Raw genomic sequence first — 12,928 nt, 5'->3', positions numbered from 1 at the left:
CAAAGAATGTGAGCTTGGAGGTCAGTGAGAGTTTTGTTGAATTTCCCTCCTCCTAAATTCTGTCATCTCCTTTTTAAAGTGGCAAGTCAGCTTCCCACAGACATGACAGAAATACATTCTTTTTTTCCTACAAACCATTCACCAGTAAGCAACACTTACCAGAGGACATGTACTTTCCCATAGACGACTGGTTAATTGGATACTGTCACTTCCAGTTGCAGTTTAATATAGTATAGACAATGCCTTTTTCAAACAAAAACATAACCAAACAAAAGTATTAGTGATCTATTTCTTTTGTTTCAAAGAATATAAAGGGCTCTGACTCCCTATCTCTACATTCCAAAATAACAGATGCAGATTATGAAGGGATCTAATGTAGAAATTAAAATGAGTCCGTTATCTCAATTACATGTTTAGCCACACAGGTCCAATAACATCCCAATGAACTCAAAAAGAAGAGCCAAATTCTTTTGTTTCACTAGAAAAATAAGTTGCTCAAAATAAGTTGACAATGGGCTAAGGATTGGAAAGTTTTTGATTAAAAAGGAATTTTTGTTGGAACACTTATAATGAGATTTGAGCTGCAGTAACAATATAAAATTGAAAGCAGAATTACACACAAAATGAGTATTGTAAAATATCATTATTTTAGTACAATGCAAAATAAGGTGTTTGTGGTTTTACTCTATAAATTCTGTGTTGTCTGCTCATATGTACCCCTTCTTGGCCGTCCTCTGAATAGCCATTCTGATTTCAGAGCCTTCTGCATCAACATTCATTTGTGGTAAGGGGAACCCACACAGTCAACATGTCCTAGGCTCTACGTTTCCCTCCATGTTATTGGCTTTTCAGGACTGATTCATGCCCATGCATCACATTGGTGTTCAGTGACAAGGCAGACAATGAATTTTCCTAATCCATTTAGCGTGCTGACAGAGCCATGTTCACAATTTATAGAATTTCCTTTTAGACATCTACCTATTTCACAGTTCATTAAGATTCAAACTGAACACCTGTGTTTATAAAGTCAAAAGCGATTTTATACTAACAAGGTGTTAAATAAGGCATTCTCTGAAAGCCTGAACAACAGTAACAACAGAAGTACTAGGCTCTTGACCTATGGAATGAAATAATGTCCGTAGCTACCTGCATCATCCTTTAATAGGCCAGAAATTGCTATGGAACTGCGGCCAACAACCTTAACACATTTTAATTCCTCCACCACAGGTCTTTTATGTTTTACCTTAAGAAAGCAAGAGTATGAGGCTGCCTTGCACATTTCACCTGGATATCTAAAATCTGCAAAACAGCTAAAAATCTTAGGAAGTAAAATGTGGCCCCTTTAAACAATGTCTTCACTAGCTAGATACAAGGACATTTTCAGCATTCTGGGGCCCGCAAAGCCTGACCCTAGCTCATTTTTATATAACCCCAAAGTTTTCACATCATTAAGAAAGAGAGAATCAAAACAAAGCCCACAGACATTAGGGGAGGGAAAAGTGTGTAGTTTTGCACTGCCATCATAAATACCCTCAAAATGAAAAGGGAAAAAAATAAAACGCACGTAACAGAGGTGGTGACCCTGTAACGACTGTGGTTCCCAACAGCTTTTTTTCTACTGGTAATAAACCATTTTGCAGACCTCCCAATTGTGGCCACCATGATAGTTACAGCTTTGCAAGTTTATGTCTTTTTCTTGCAGTTAAGAGTGTTATCAATAAAAATTTCAAATGATGCCTTTCCCAGTCAAATAAAAACATTTTAAAATGTGAAGCCAACAACAGGATTAGAATGGAAAAATACAAGTGACACCAGGATTTTCTTTTGTATATTTTTTTCACCAAATCCCTTAATTTATTAATTTTAAACACATTCCTTGCAAGTCTTGAAAGTGAAACAATGCACCCTAACACAGCACTGGGGTAATCTGACAGTCCTAAAAACTGGTTTTGTCATATGCTACTGACTTTTCAGAAGAAACACCTCACTTTTAAATGCCATGATGATGATGTTCATTAAACAAAAATCTATCTCAAAAAGGTCATTTCAAATATCCTTTGAAGCCTGGACAGAAGTGATTAAAAAGAACTTCACTGCTTGCCAGTCAACCACAGCAGGAGGCAGAAGGAAAACTGAAATTACTGTTAAAAGGAAAGGAGCACTGGGTGTTGGGCATTAAGAAGGGCACTTGATGGAATGAGCGCTCGCTGTTACATGCAACTGAGGAATCACTAAATTCTACCTCTGAAATTAATATTATACTATATGTTAATTAAATAGAATTTAAATTTTAAAAAAGTAAAGGAGCACTGATTGTAAATCCCACCTTATATGTTGTGGCAAATATCATTTCTACCCACTTTAAAAAAAAAAAAAAAACACTCCTTTGCTCAAAACGTGTGAGTTCAGAAGAAAGAGTGGTCTCTTAAGTATCTGGAATAGTTTGCAAAGCCCTGTATGAATGCATCTAGTCCCAAGGTCCCTGGAGGTCACAAAGCATTCCCAACTCCTTGTCACAGTGACCTGTATACCCAAGAGTCTGGGCCTCGTAAAGAAATGAGGCAGAAGGCCCACCTCAGTGCAGAAAACCAAGAAACAAAGAGTCGTAAACTGTGTTCTTTTCTCCATGTAACAATATTTTCATTGTCAAAAGCTTGGTTTTATGATCCACCTTGAAAACTGACAGCCCAAGTCTGCTTTCTGGTTGTGTTATCACACTGAAACATCCATGACTCACTGACCAAAAATGCCACCATGGGCCCAGAAAACACCTCCTTCTACTCCACCAGCAGCACCTTGCTGAGGAAACAATCTCCCTGAAGAAATGATCATCACCCCTTCTGTTAAAATGCACTTAATTTTTTACCTTGCAAATGTATAACATGTGTATATCATAGACAATTTAAAGATATCTGAGTTTCCAACACAAAGAGAAAATACAGTAAGGTACTGTTGTCCATTCTTTTGCTTTTTTTTTAAGAAAGTATGCATGCATGCGTAAGTATAGGTATGTACATATAATCATAAACATCTTTAAAGAAATAAAAAGTATTATATAATAAATTCTTCTTAATATACCAGGATTCTAGACTTCATGAAAAAATTGTTCCCTCCCAAGAGTTTGGGCAATATCCTTCATTATTATGGCCAATATGTAGCAGTTATTATAGCCATAGTGATACTAGAAGGATTTAAGTCACAGAAGTATTCATTCTTTTTTTTTTTTTTAAGATTTTATTTATTTGAGAAAGAGAGAATGAGAGACAGAGAGCACAAGAGGGAAGAGGGTCAGAGGGAGAAGCAGACTCCCCACTGAGCAGGGAGCCCGATGTGGGACTCGATTCCGGGACTCCAGGATCATGACCTGAGCCGAAGGCAGTCGCTTCACCAACTGAGCCACCCAGGCACCCAGAAGTATTCATTCGTAACTCTTCATAGCCAATACAGGGTTTTACCTAGTAAGCACTGAACAGCAGTGAACTCACCTGTTAAGACAGGATTATAAAACTTGCCAAAAACTTTGCCATCAGATTAAATGAGACAATGTATGTCAGCTCCTTGACACAAAAAAAAACACTCAGTCCATGGGAGCCCTTATGGAAAGCACTAGATTTCTGGTTAAGAGCTCAGGTTTTGCAATCCAAGGCCCTGTGACTCACCATTGTATGACCTTAAACAAGTTCTGAGACTCTACCTCCTCATCTTGAAAATGGGGTTAATAATACCAGCTTCATGGGCACCTGGGTGGCTCAGTTGGTTAAGCGACTGCCTTCAGCTCAGGTCATGATCCTGGAATCCCAGGACCAAGTCCCACATCGGGCTCCCTGCTCAGCAGGGAGTCTGCTTCTCCCTCTGACCCTCCCCCCCTCATATGCTCTCTCTCATTCTCTCTCTCAAATAAATAAAATCTTTAAAAAATAATAATAATAATACCAGCTTCACAAGTTGTGAGTCAAATTTAAGATAAAGTATCACATGGGAAACACTTAGCTATATCTCCTGAAACTCAATATAACAGCCACAAGACATTCAGTAGACATTTGGGCAAGATAATTAAATTAAGAAGTCCAAGACCAAGAGCTCATGAGATTATGGGTCCCACCTTGTTCAGAACCTTGCACATGATAGATGCTCAATAAAATATTATCAAATGACACCTCATTCATTTAGACAAGTTGAGGGAAGAGTCTGTCTGAAGTACAGCAGATTGAAGCATTTCTAAGTAGATGCAGTAACTCGTAAAATAATCCAGCGTGAGTGTCTGTAACCCCATAAATACCATTCCCTTTCTCAAGGAAAGCCAAGTTGCTTGAGTGTGGATTCAAAAAGGACCACCTTTATTCAAAACATAAAATCTTAACATTATCAGAGTAATCACCTTAGCAACATTAGCCTTCAATTATATGAGATATAAACAGACATTTCATACAGCTTGCATGTTTTATCTTCAAAGGAACTAAATATGTATTTCTTTTTATCTTCTTTCCTTCCTTTACTTATCTGCTTTTAAACAATAGAAGGAAGATGAAGTCCAATTAAGATTTTATGTGGAATTATTGTCAACCAGTGATAATGAAATCACTGAGCATTCATGGTAGTATAAATCAGTTAGTTCTCTATCATATATCCATATACCCAATGAAGTGTTGGCTAGATAAAGGCAGGCATCATATCCAGCAATAGTAGTCATTCAAAAATTATGTGTTGAATGAAAAAATGCACGAAACCTACAGGGCAGGGATCTTCAATGTGAAATTCTTGGAAATGCTTCAGAGCATCTGTAAACTGCCTAAAATTATATACATGATTGCAAGTGAATATAAATGTATGTGTGCCAAGGTAAATTTTTCTAATGAATGAGCCTATAGATTGCATGAAGTTCTCTTCTATACTGATTACATTCTAAAAACAAAAACAAGGGATGCTTCAGTAGCTGAGTCAGTTAAAGGTCCAACTCCTGATTTTGGGTCAGGTCATGATCTCAGGGTCATGAGATCAAGCCCCACATCAGCTCCACACTCAGTGGGGAGTCTGCTTCAGATTCTTTCCCTCTGCTCCTCCCGCCCTCCCCACTCTCTCACTCTCTCTATCTCAAATAAATAAATCTTTAAAAAATAAAAACAAAAATGTTATGGACCTTTGCTATGGAGCGTGACTAACCTAACCTACATATGTTGCCCCTTGTCATTATGAACACAAACCCCTACATATTTGTTAATAGGTTCTCAAGTGTTTATTTTTAAACAAGTAGAACTCTTCCCAGATCTATTTGGAACAGAAATGAGTATAAAAGCAAGCATTATATGCCACTGTCATATAACACATCTTCCAGAAAACATGCAAAAGAGTTGCCATGCCGGGCAGTTTGGAAATCACGCTGGGCTGGGGAAAAGTGGACCTGCCAGAAAACCGAAGGAAGTCTCTTAATATGGGGACAGAACAAAATAGATGGCACTTCCATATTTTCTTCATTTCTCTGTATCATTCTAAGACATAAAAAACTAACCCAATTAAAATATAAAAGTCTTGGCTTGGTAAATGCAGACACACAAGTTCAAAGGAGACCCACAGAGGCATAACGCACAGAATGCATGGTAAGAAAAGAAGTGAGGTAGAGGATTCCCCAAACATCCCTCATATACAATAGTAATAATAATAACAACAGCAATGATGATAGCACAATTTACAACTAGAACCCCTTCCTGGAGTCAAAGCACTTTTCACATAGATGCATCAGGCTGGCAAAGTGACTGACATTTCATAGATCAAGACATGGAGGCTCAGACAGGTTTAAGTCTTATTCATACTGCAGTTATGAAATGGGAAGGCAAAGGCATGTCCATACATCTCCCACTTCTAAATGCTATGTTCTTCATACATTTTACTTCAGATCATAGAATAATAGCTAGGCCTTTCTTCTTCCTAATTTCTGGATATGTTGGTAATTACTCATTGAAATCCAGAAAAATCAAGATGCTAAAAAAGCCAATTCATGATTATCTCTATTGCCACGGAATTAATGTGTTGGTGGATGGGGTAAGTTCATACGTAGAAAACATCAAGGAAGTAGAAAAATAAGAAACTTGGCCTTGGGGTCCTTTGAAGCTATTTTAAAAAGTAAAATGTTATGTTAAGAGCTATGTGGTGTATCTCTGTATATGTGTAATTATTATTCCATTGATTTATTGCACACATGTCAAAAAGCGTCTGGGCATTTGTACAAGTTAAAACAAACCAATCCAGGAGCCAAGCCACATAGCCACAAACCCAGACAACTTGCCTCCCACCCCTTGTCCCACCCTTCATCCTACTACCTCCTAAACGCAAATCTCCTGGTAGCAAAAGCCTTCCTTGCTTGCACAGATGAACCTTTAAGCCAGTGGCATCTGTCCTTTATACCATATTCTAAGAGTAGCCAAAACCCAGTTGATGGTACAGATTTTCCAGATAAACCAACATGCTCTTCCCATTCTAGGGACAGCCCTCCAGTTTTGGCAAGAGCTTTCAGGAATGACTCAGGAATCTAACTGGAAAGAACTATCACTTATAACCTCCTCCAGAATGAGCACCGTATCTTTCATATTAGTGTAAACTCAGGTCTTTCACTGTAGGGGATGACAAAACATAACGTATCTCATTCACTGACTCATCCACTAACCCACCACATGTTAGGTAGGGAGACTCTTATTTCTGTCTGTTTCTCGAAGAAGTGGGAAAATCACTTTAATGTTCTTTACTGCTGCCAAAAATCCTTTGCTTATGATCCAACAATGAGAGCTAATTTCAACCTCAATTGCTACCCCTAAGAGATGGACATCATTAGGTAGCATTCTCCATTTCCATTTACAGAGATTTTAAAAGAAGAAAAAAAGGCAAAAGAAATTGCCTTGGATGTTTCCAGCTGATAAAATCATTAATTTCCCACTCCCAACTTCAAAGCAGGAAACTAGAAAATCATCTCACTTTCTCTGCACACACAGAATAATTTTTTCTACTTCAAAGCACCATCTCTTTATTGGGTCATTTTAATTATTGAACATGGGACAGAAGCTATCCACATAATGCTACCACTGTCTTTTTCATGAAAAATGTACAGGTCTGATTTGGACTACATTAATTTGAGAAGAGTAAAATACAGGGGAGAGTATAAGGAAAGGGAAAGAGGCCAGGGGATACAGGACTCATCAGCATAAGGTAATGAGAGGAAGGTAATAAGCTTTTTTGAGCTGACTTTTCTTTCTTGCTTGCTAGAAAGGAACCATCAAGAAGCCCAATTCCCAGTTCAAGCAATACCACAGCAGATTGCCTTGCCTCTCAGATTTCCTTCTACCTAATACACGGCAACAGAATTACACTAACTTTGGGCGCCTGGGTGGCTCAGTTGGTTAATGGAATGCCTTCGGCTCAGGTCATGATCCTAGAGTCCCGGGATCGAGTCCCACATCGGGCTCCCCACTCAGTGGGTAGTCTGCTTCTCCCTCTGACCCTCCCCCCTCTCATGTGCTCTCTCTCTCAGTCTCTCTCTCTCAAATAAATAAATAAAATCTTTAAAAAAAAAAAAAGAATTACACTAACTTTATTAGTAATGCAGGTATTATTGCCAACCCAAGACAACTGTGTGTTGTGAATAACCACTGTGAAAATAAACTTAAACCTTGTTCTACAACAGAGGTCAGCAAACTATCTGGCCCTGTTCAGAGTACGACTGCTAGAGAGAGGACATTTCAATTCCCACTCAACCCTCTTCCCACAAAATCACAATGCCATGGCTTGGCAAACTTTCTCTGTAAAGGGCCAGAGAGCAAATATTTTCAGCTTTAAGGGCCAGATGGTCTCTATCGCTATTAAATTCTGCTGCTGCCCAAAAGCAGCCAAAGACAATACATAGGTGACAGGGTGTGGCTGTGTTCTAATAAAACTTTATTTATAAAGACAGGCAGTAAGCAGGATTTGTCCCATAAGCCATAGTTTTTAATCCCTATTTAGACAAGTACTAGACAGCAGAAATGTTCTATAGCTTGCTTTCTCACACACTAGTCACTAGCCACATGTGACTATTAAATACTTGAAATATGGCTAGTGTGACTAAGAAACTACACTTTAAATTTTACTGAATTTTAGTTAAATTTGATTGGCCATGCGTGGCTAGTGGCTACAGTATCAGCACTGTTCTACATACTATTCACTGCAGCCTCTTCAAAAAGAGATACAAGCTGTCATCCAATTTACGGCATAGTTCAAATTTTTGCTGTGCAAAGTAAAATATTCATGCTTCCAAATTCACAATGAAACTACACAGAACTGAACATGACCTTTCTTAAATGTGAGATATCTACATTGAGGCCAAAGTGATCATTTTGGTTTGCAGTGATCTAATAACTGCCTATGAGCCAGTGTCAAGTGCATAGAGGCTGAGTCACATTCATGCCAAGACCCACCCAATCTGGAAGTTGTTTCCTTTCACCTCTGGACACTCTGCTGCACCTTGACTGAGGGCATAGGCCTACTCAATGGCCCCATTAACTCCAAGGCAAATCTAAACCTCCCCACAGACCCAAAAACATATACAAAGACATGGCTTAAAGAGCACAAGAGAAAACATGTAACTCAACTAGACTGCTTTCTCCTACGGTAACCCACATAACATACTACCTCAACACAAAAAATCAGGGAGAGTCACCACATTCTTTGCTATTGTCCACATGAAATAATTTATTTTCTGGCAACTGTTTTACTTACATCACTAGTTTGTGTTTTGCCTTTCTTGGCACACTCAAAGATACAATCCAATGACGAAAAGCAAGGAAATAGGATAGTAACATGTATTTGGTTTTCTTTTAAGTATGAATAAGAAGAAATAAACCAACATTTCTTTTAAGAAACCCAAACAATATCAACTTTCTTCAATGGGTAAAAGAATCTTGAAAATTGAGGATACTCTTCAGGTAGTAAGAAAGCCCTGGAATCACAGAGAGGGACTTATACAGATACACAGCAAGTAAGGTAGATGACATTCCGACTTTTTTATGATTTTTGATAATACCATTCTAGATCCAACCATTTATTTATGGTTGCCAAATCTAAAAAACTCTGAAAATGAAAAAAAAAAAATTCCAGTGTGCAACAAACTCTTTTGGTGGCACAACCTGACATGAACTAATGGGATGCTACTTATACAGTCTTTATTTATCCTACTTTAGCGTGAGGAATTTTTTTTCTGCACAAATAGTCATGTATTTGTTACAGGGTATTGCTGTACCCACACAGGGAGTGTTATGCAATCTGTGATATGGGTCTTACCTTTCCAAGGTCCCTGGAATATCTGATATCCAAAACACATCTGGCCCCAAGGGCTTGGATAAGGGATCTTCTAAAGAAAGCTGTCCAGGTAGGATATTTTCTATCGACTCAACATCTGCTGCCTGGAATCGTGAAACAGTGCCTTACCTCGGTCTGAAGGATGGCAGCCCTCTGTTCTTTGGCAGTAAGCGACTCTTTAAGCACTTCAATGTGTTGCTTGCAATCTGAATTTTGATTGCTAAGGGTTTCAAGCTTTGTTTGTAAGGCAAGAAGTTCTGACTCCTTCTTCGAAAGCTCCTGCTTCAGTTGATCAATCTGTGAAACAACAACATTGCAAGAAATTAGAAGCCACAGTTTCTACTCTTTACGTTTGAGAACTGCTGATTTCTTTTAATTTTCAATAGCCCATGATCATTAATCCAACAAGGCAAGCCATGAGTTTGCTTAAAAAGATGGCCTTGGAAGTTCTTATGGGTCTGGGAAGGCTCTATAAAGGGGGCCAAGAGTATAGAAAACAGGTAAGGTCAGCAAACTGACCTTCCACCCCACTGAGAACCAAAGTTCACAATGGAATGAAGGCTTCCTAGCCAGACCTACTCCTCATCCATGAAACAACATAGACTATTCACCATGATCCTAAGAAAGGTCAACAGGTTGCTAATAAAGGTAATTAATCCAAGACATACCCTGGTCCTTCTCTGCTACTCCACAGTGGAAATGATCATTCAAGGCAATCATTTGACGAAAAAAGAATCCTCACCCCCACCCAAAAAAAGTAAGCATTAATGGTTTTTTGTTTATATTACATATTGAGAAGACACAAAAAACATAAAGTTACGTAGAGTATAAGGAAAAATAATATAAGAAACATCCATCATTCGAGTCACCAAAAAAGATCATTAGAATTATCTATGTCCCAATCATTTCTATCTCCTCTCCCCCTTCGGAAATAATTACCACCCTAAATCGTGTGTTTGTCATTTCCTTGCTTGTTTTTACATTTATTTTTTGCATTTCAACTTTATTTGTTCTGTGTATTTTTTTTAGTACTTTGCTTTTTTCTACTCAATTTTATGTCCTGAAGATTAAATCGTGTTATTGTACATCCAATTTATTCATTTTCACTGAAGTACAGAATTCCATTGCAAGACTCCACCACGATTCACCTGCCCATTCTGCTATTAATAGACATTTTGGTTTGTTTCCAGGTTTTTTGCTAGAACAAAAAGTGCTATTCTGGACATTCCTATATTTATCACCCGGCACACACAGCAAAAATGATCTAGGAGTTAAACTGCTGGACTACATAGTATGCACATCTTTAACTTTACTAGGTGACACCATCTATGTCTGTCTTCTATTTCATTTCTAATATTCTAATATTCTTACCAGTGCTGTTATACTCATTTCCAGCGTCACAAGCAGTGTGTAAGTATGCCAATCACTCCACATCTTTGCCAATCTCTCATGTCACCAGACTTCCACATTTTTACCAGCCTGATAGTTGTGACAGATGACCTCCAAAGATGCCTGCCACCAAGTTTTTCCTACTTGTACACACACGCTGTACTCACAACTAGAGGTGGAGTCTGTTTACCCTCCTCTTGAACCTGGGCTAAACTGTGACTAGCTTCAACTAGTAGATGCAGCCAAAGTGTCAGTTCTGGCCCTTGTGTGTAGGAGGACAGGCACATTTAGCCTCCTCCAGCTGGAAGCCGGCCACCATGTTAGAAGTCCGACCACCTTCTGACCATCATACTGTGAAGCCCGTATCAGCCACATGGACAGGCCATGCAGAAAGACAGAGCCCTAAAAGAAACGGTGGCTCCTTCATCTTGTTCCTGGGCTTAAAGGGAAGAATTTCAATGTTTCATCATTAAGTTTGATGTTTGCTTTAGCTTTTTATAGGAACTCTTAAGTTTCAGAAAGTTCCCTTTTATTACAACTTTGCCAAGAGTTGTTTTTTTTTAATCATTAAGGAATGTTTAATATTAATAAACATTTTTTCTGCTTCTCATGATTTATCACACTTTTCACCTTTAATATGTTATTGTAATGAATTACATTGATGGATTTTTAAAATGCTCAGCTCTCCTTAACAACTATGAAAAACCCCACTTAGTCATGATGTATTATATTTTTTATATGTTACTGGATTCAGCTTACTAATATTCTGTCAGGATCTTTCATCTATGCTTATGGATAAGACTGGTTTGTAATTTTCCCATTTGATTCTGTCCTTGTCAGGTTTTATTACCAATTTTGCCTTCTAAACGGAGTGCTCACTCTTTTAATGTGTTCCGAAATGGTTTGTGTAAAACTGAAATCTTCTTCCCATTAACATTCATTAGAAATCACCAGTAAAACCATCTACAGCTGGTATTTTCTTTCTCCAAAGACTGTTACTTACTTCATCTATCTAATGGTTATAGGAATAGTCGTGTTTCTAATTATTTCAGTCAATTTTGGTAAGTTTTTTTTCTCCTAAGAATTTTTCATTTTATCTAAATATTCACCTTTACTGAGCAGGAAATTTTCATAAAACCCATTTATCTTTCAATACCTATGGCATCTATGACTGTCTTCTATTTCATTTCTAATATTCTTTAATTTTATTCTCTTTTCCTTGATGAGGCTCAGCAGAGGCATGTCATGTTCAATAATCTCTTCAAAGAGCCAATTTTGGCTATGTTGATCATCTAACATTCTTATTTTCTTTCTTTTTTAAAGATTTTATTTATTTACCTGAGCGAGAGAGCGTGAGAGAGAGAGATCACAAGCAGGGGGGAGGAGCAAAGGGAGCCTGATGTGGGGCTCGATCCCAGGACCCTGGGATCACGACCTGAGCCGAAGGCAGATGCTTAACAGACTGAGCCATCCAGGCGTCCCAAACATTCTTATTTTCTATTTCATTAATTTGTGCTCTTATTTTTAAAATTATCTCCTTCCTACTACTTTCTTTGGGTTTATTCTATTTTCTTTTCCTAACTTTGTAACTTGGATACTTATCTCACTAATTTTCACTCTTTTTTCTTTCCATATGTCTTAAGACTATAAATGTCCCTGTCAGTATCATTTTAGCTTGATGCCACTAGTTTGATATGTAGTATTGACATTATTGTTCCATCGTAAACATTTTCTGATTTCCATTATTATCTATTCTTCAACTCACAAATAATTTAGAAGTATGCTTCTTACTCTACAAATACATGGATGTTTCCTAGCTATCTTTGTGTTTTTTCTTGCTTGTTTGCTTTGTGAATAGAGAATAAGGTCTGTTTGATACTAATTATTTGAAATTGGTATCTTGCTTTATGACAGAGTATGTGATCAGTTATCATAAATGTACTTTGTGTACTGTGTGCTAGAAAAGAATTTGTATCCAAAAATTATTGAGTGCAATGGTCTATATTTATTGGCTTGAAAATGGTTTCCTTGCCATAAAGTCTACGACAGCTTTCTCACAGTTAATATTTGGCTGGTGTGTCTTCTTTCACTTTCAATGTATCATTAACTTTATGTTGTAGATGTCTCTTGTAAATAGCATATACCTAGATTCTTTTATCCTGTCTGATAAAATTAGATGGAGCATTTATTACCATTACAGATATATGTGATTCTATTTCAA

At 37.7% G+C, this 12,928-nt stretch overlaps 1 protein-coding gene across 1 annotated transcript in view; it reads right to left on the bottom strand.

Annotated features, from left to right (window-relative positions):
* The window catches only part of ERC2 (ELKS/RAB6-interacting/CAST family member 2), an 832,212-nt gene that overhangs the window by 472,811 nt on the left and 346,473 nt on the right, over positions 1-12,928 (bottom strand). The window contains exon 6 of the mRNA XM_064593283.1: positions 9,448-9,615. Coding sequence (XP_064449353.1) covers positions 9,448-9,615 — 168 coding nt within the window. The remainder of the gene's footprint in view (positions 1-9,447; positions 9,616-12,928) is intronic.

This window comes from Mirounga angustirostris, unplaced genomic scaffold, assembly GCF_029215605.1.
Source record: "Mirounga angustirostris isolate CCGP_5_RB_7025 unplaced genomic scaffold, mMirAng1.0.hap1 SCAF_1, whole genome shotgun sequence".
Classification (NCBI taxonomy): Eukaryota; Metazoa; Chordata; class Mammalia; order Carnivora; family Phocidae; genus Mirounga; species Mirounga angustirostris.
This window is presented reverse-complemented; position numbering and strand designations above follow the sequence as displayed.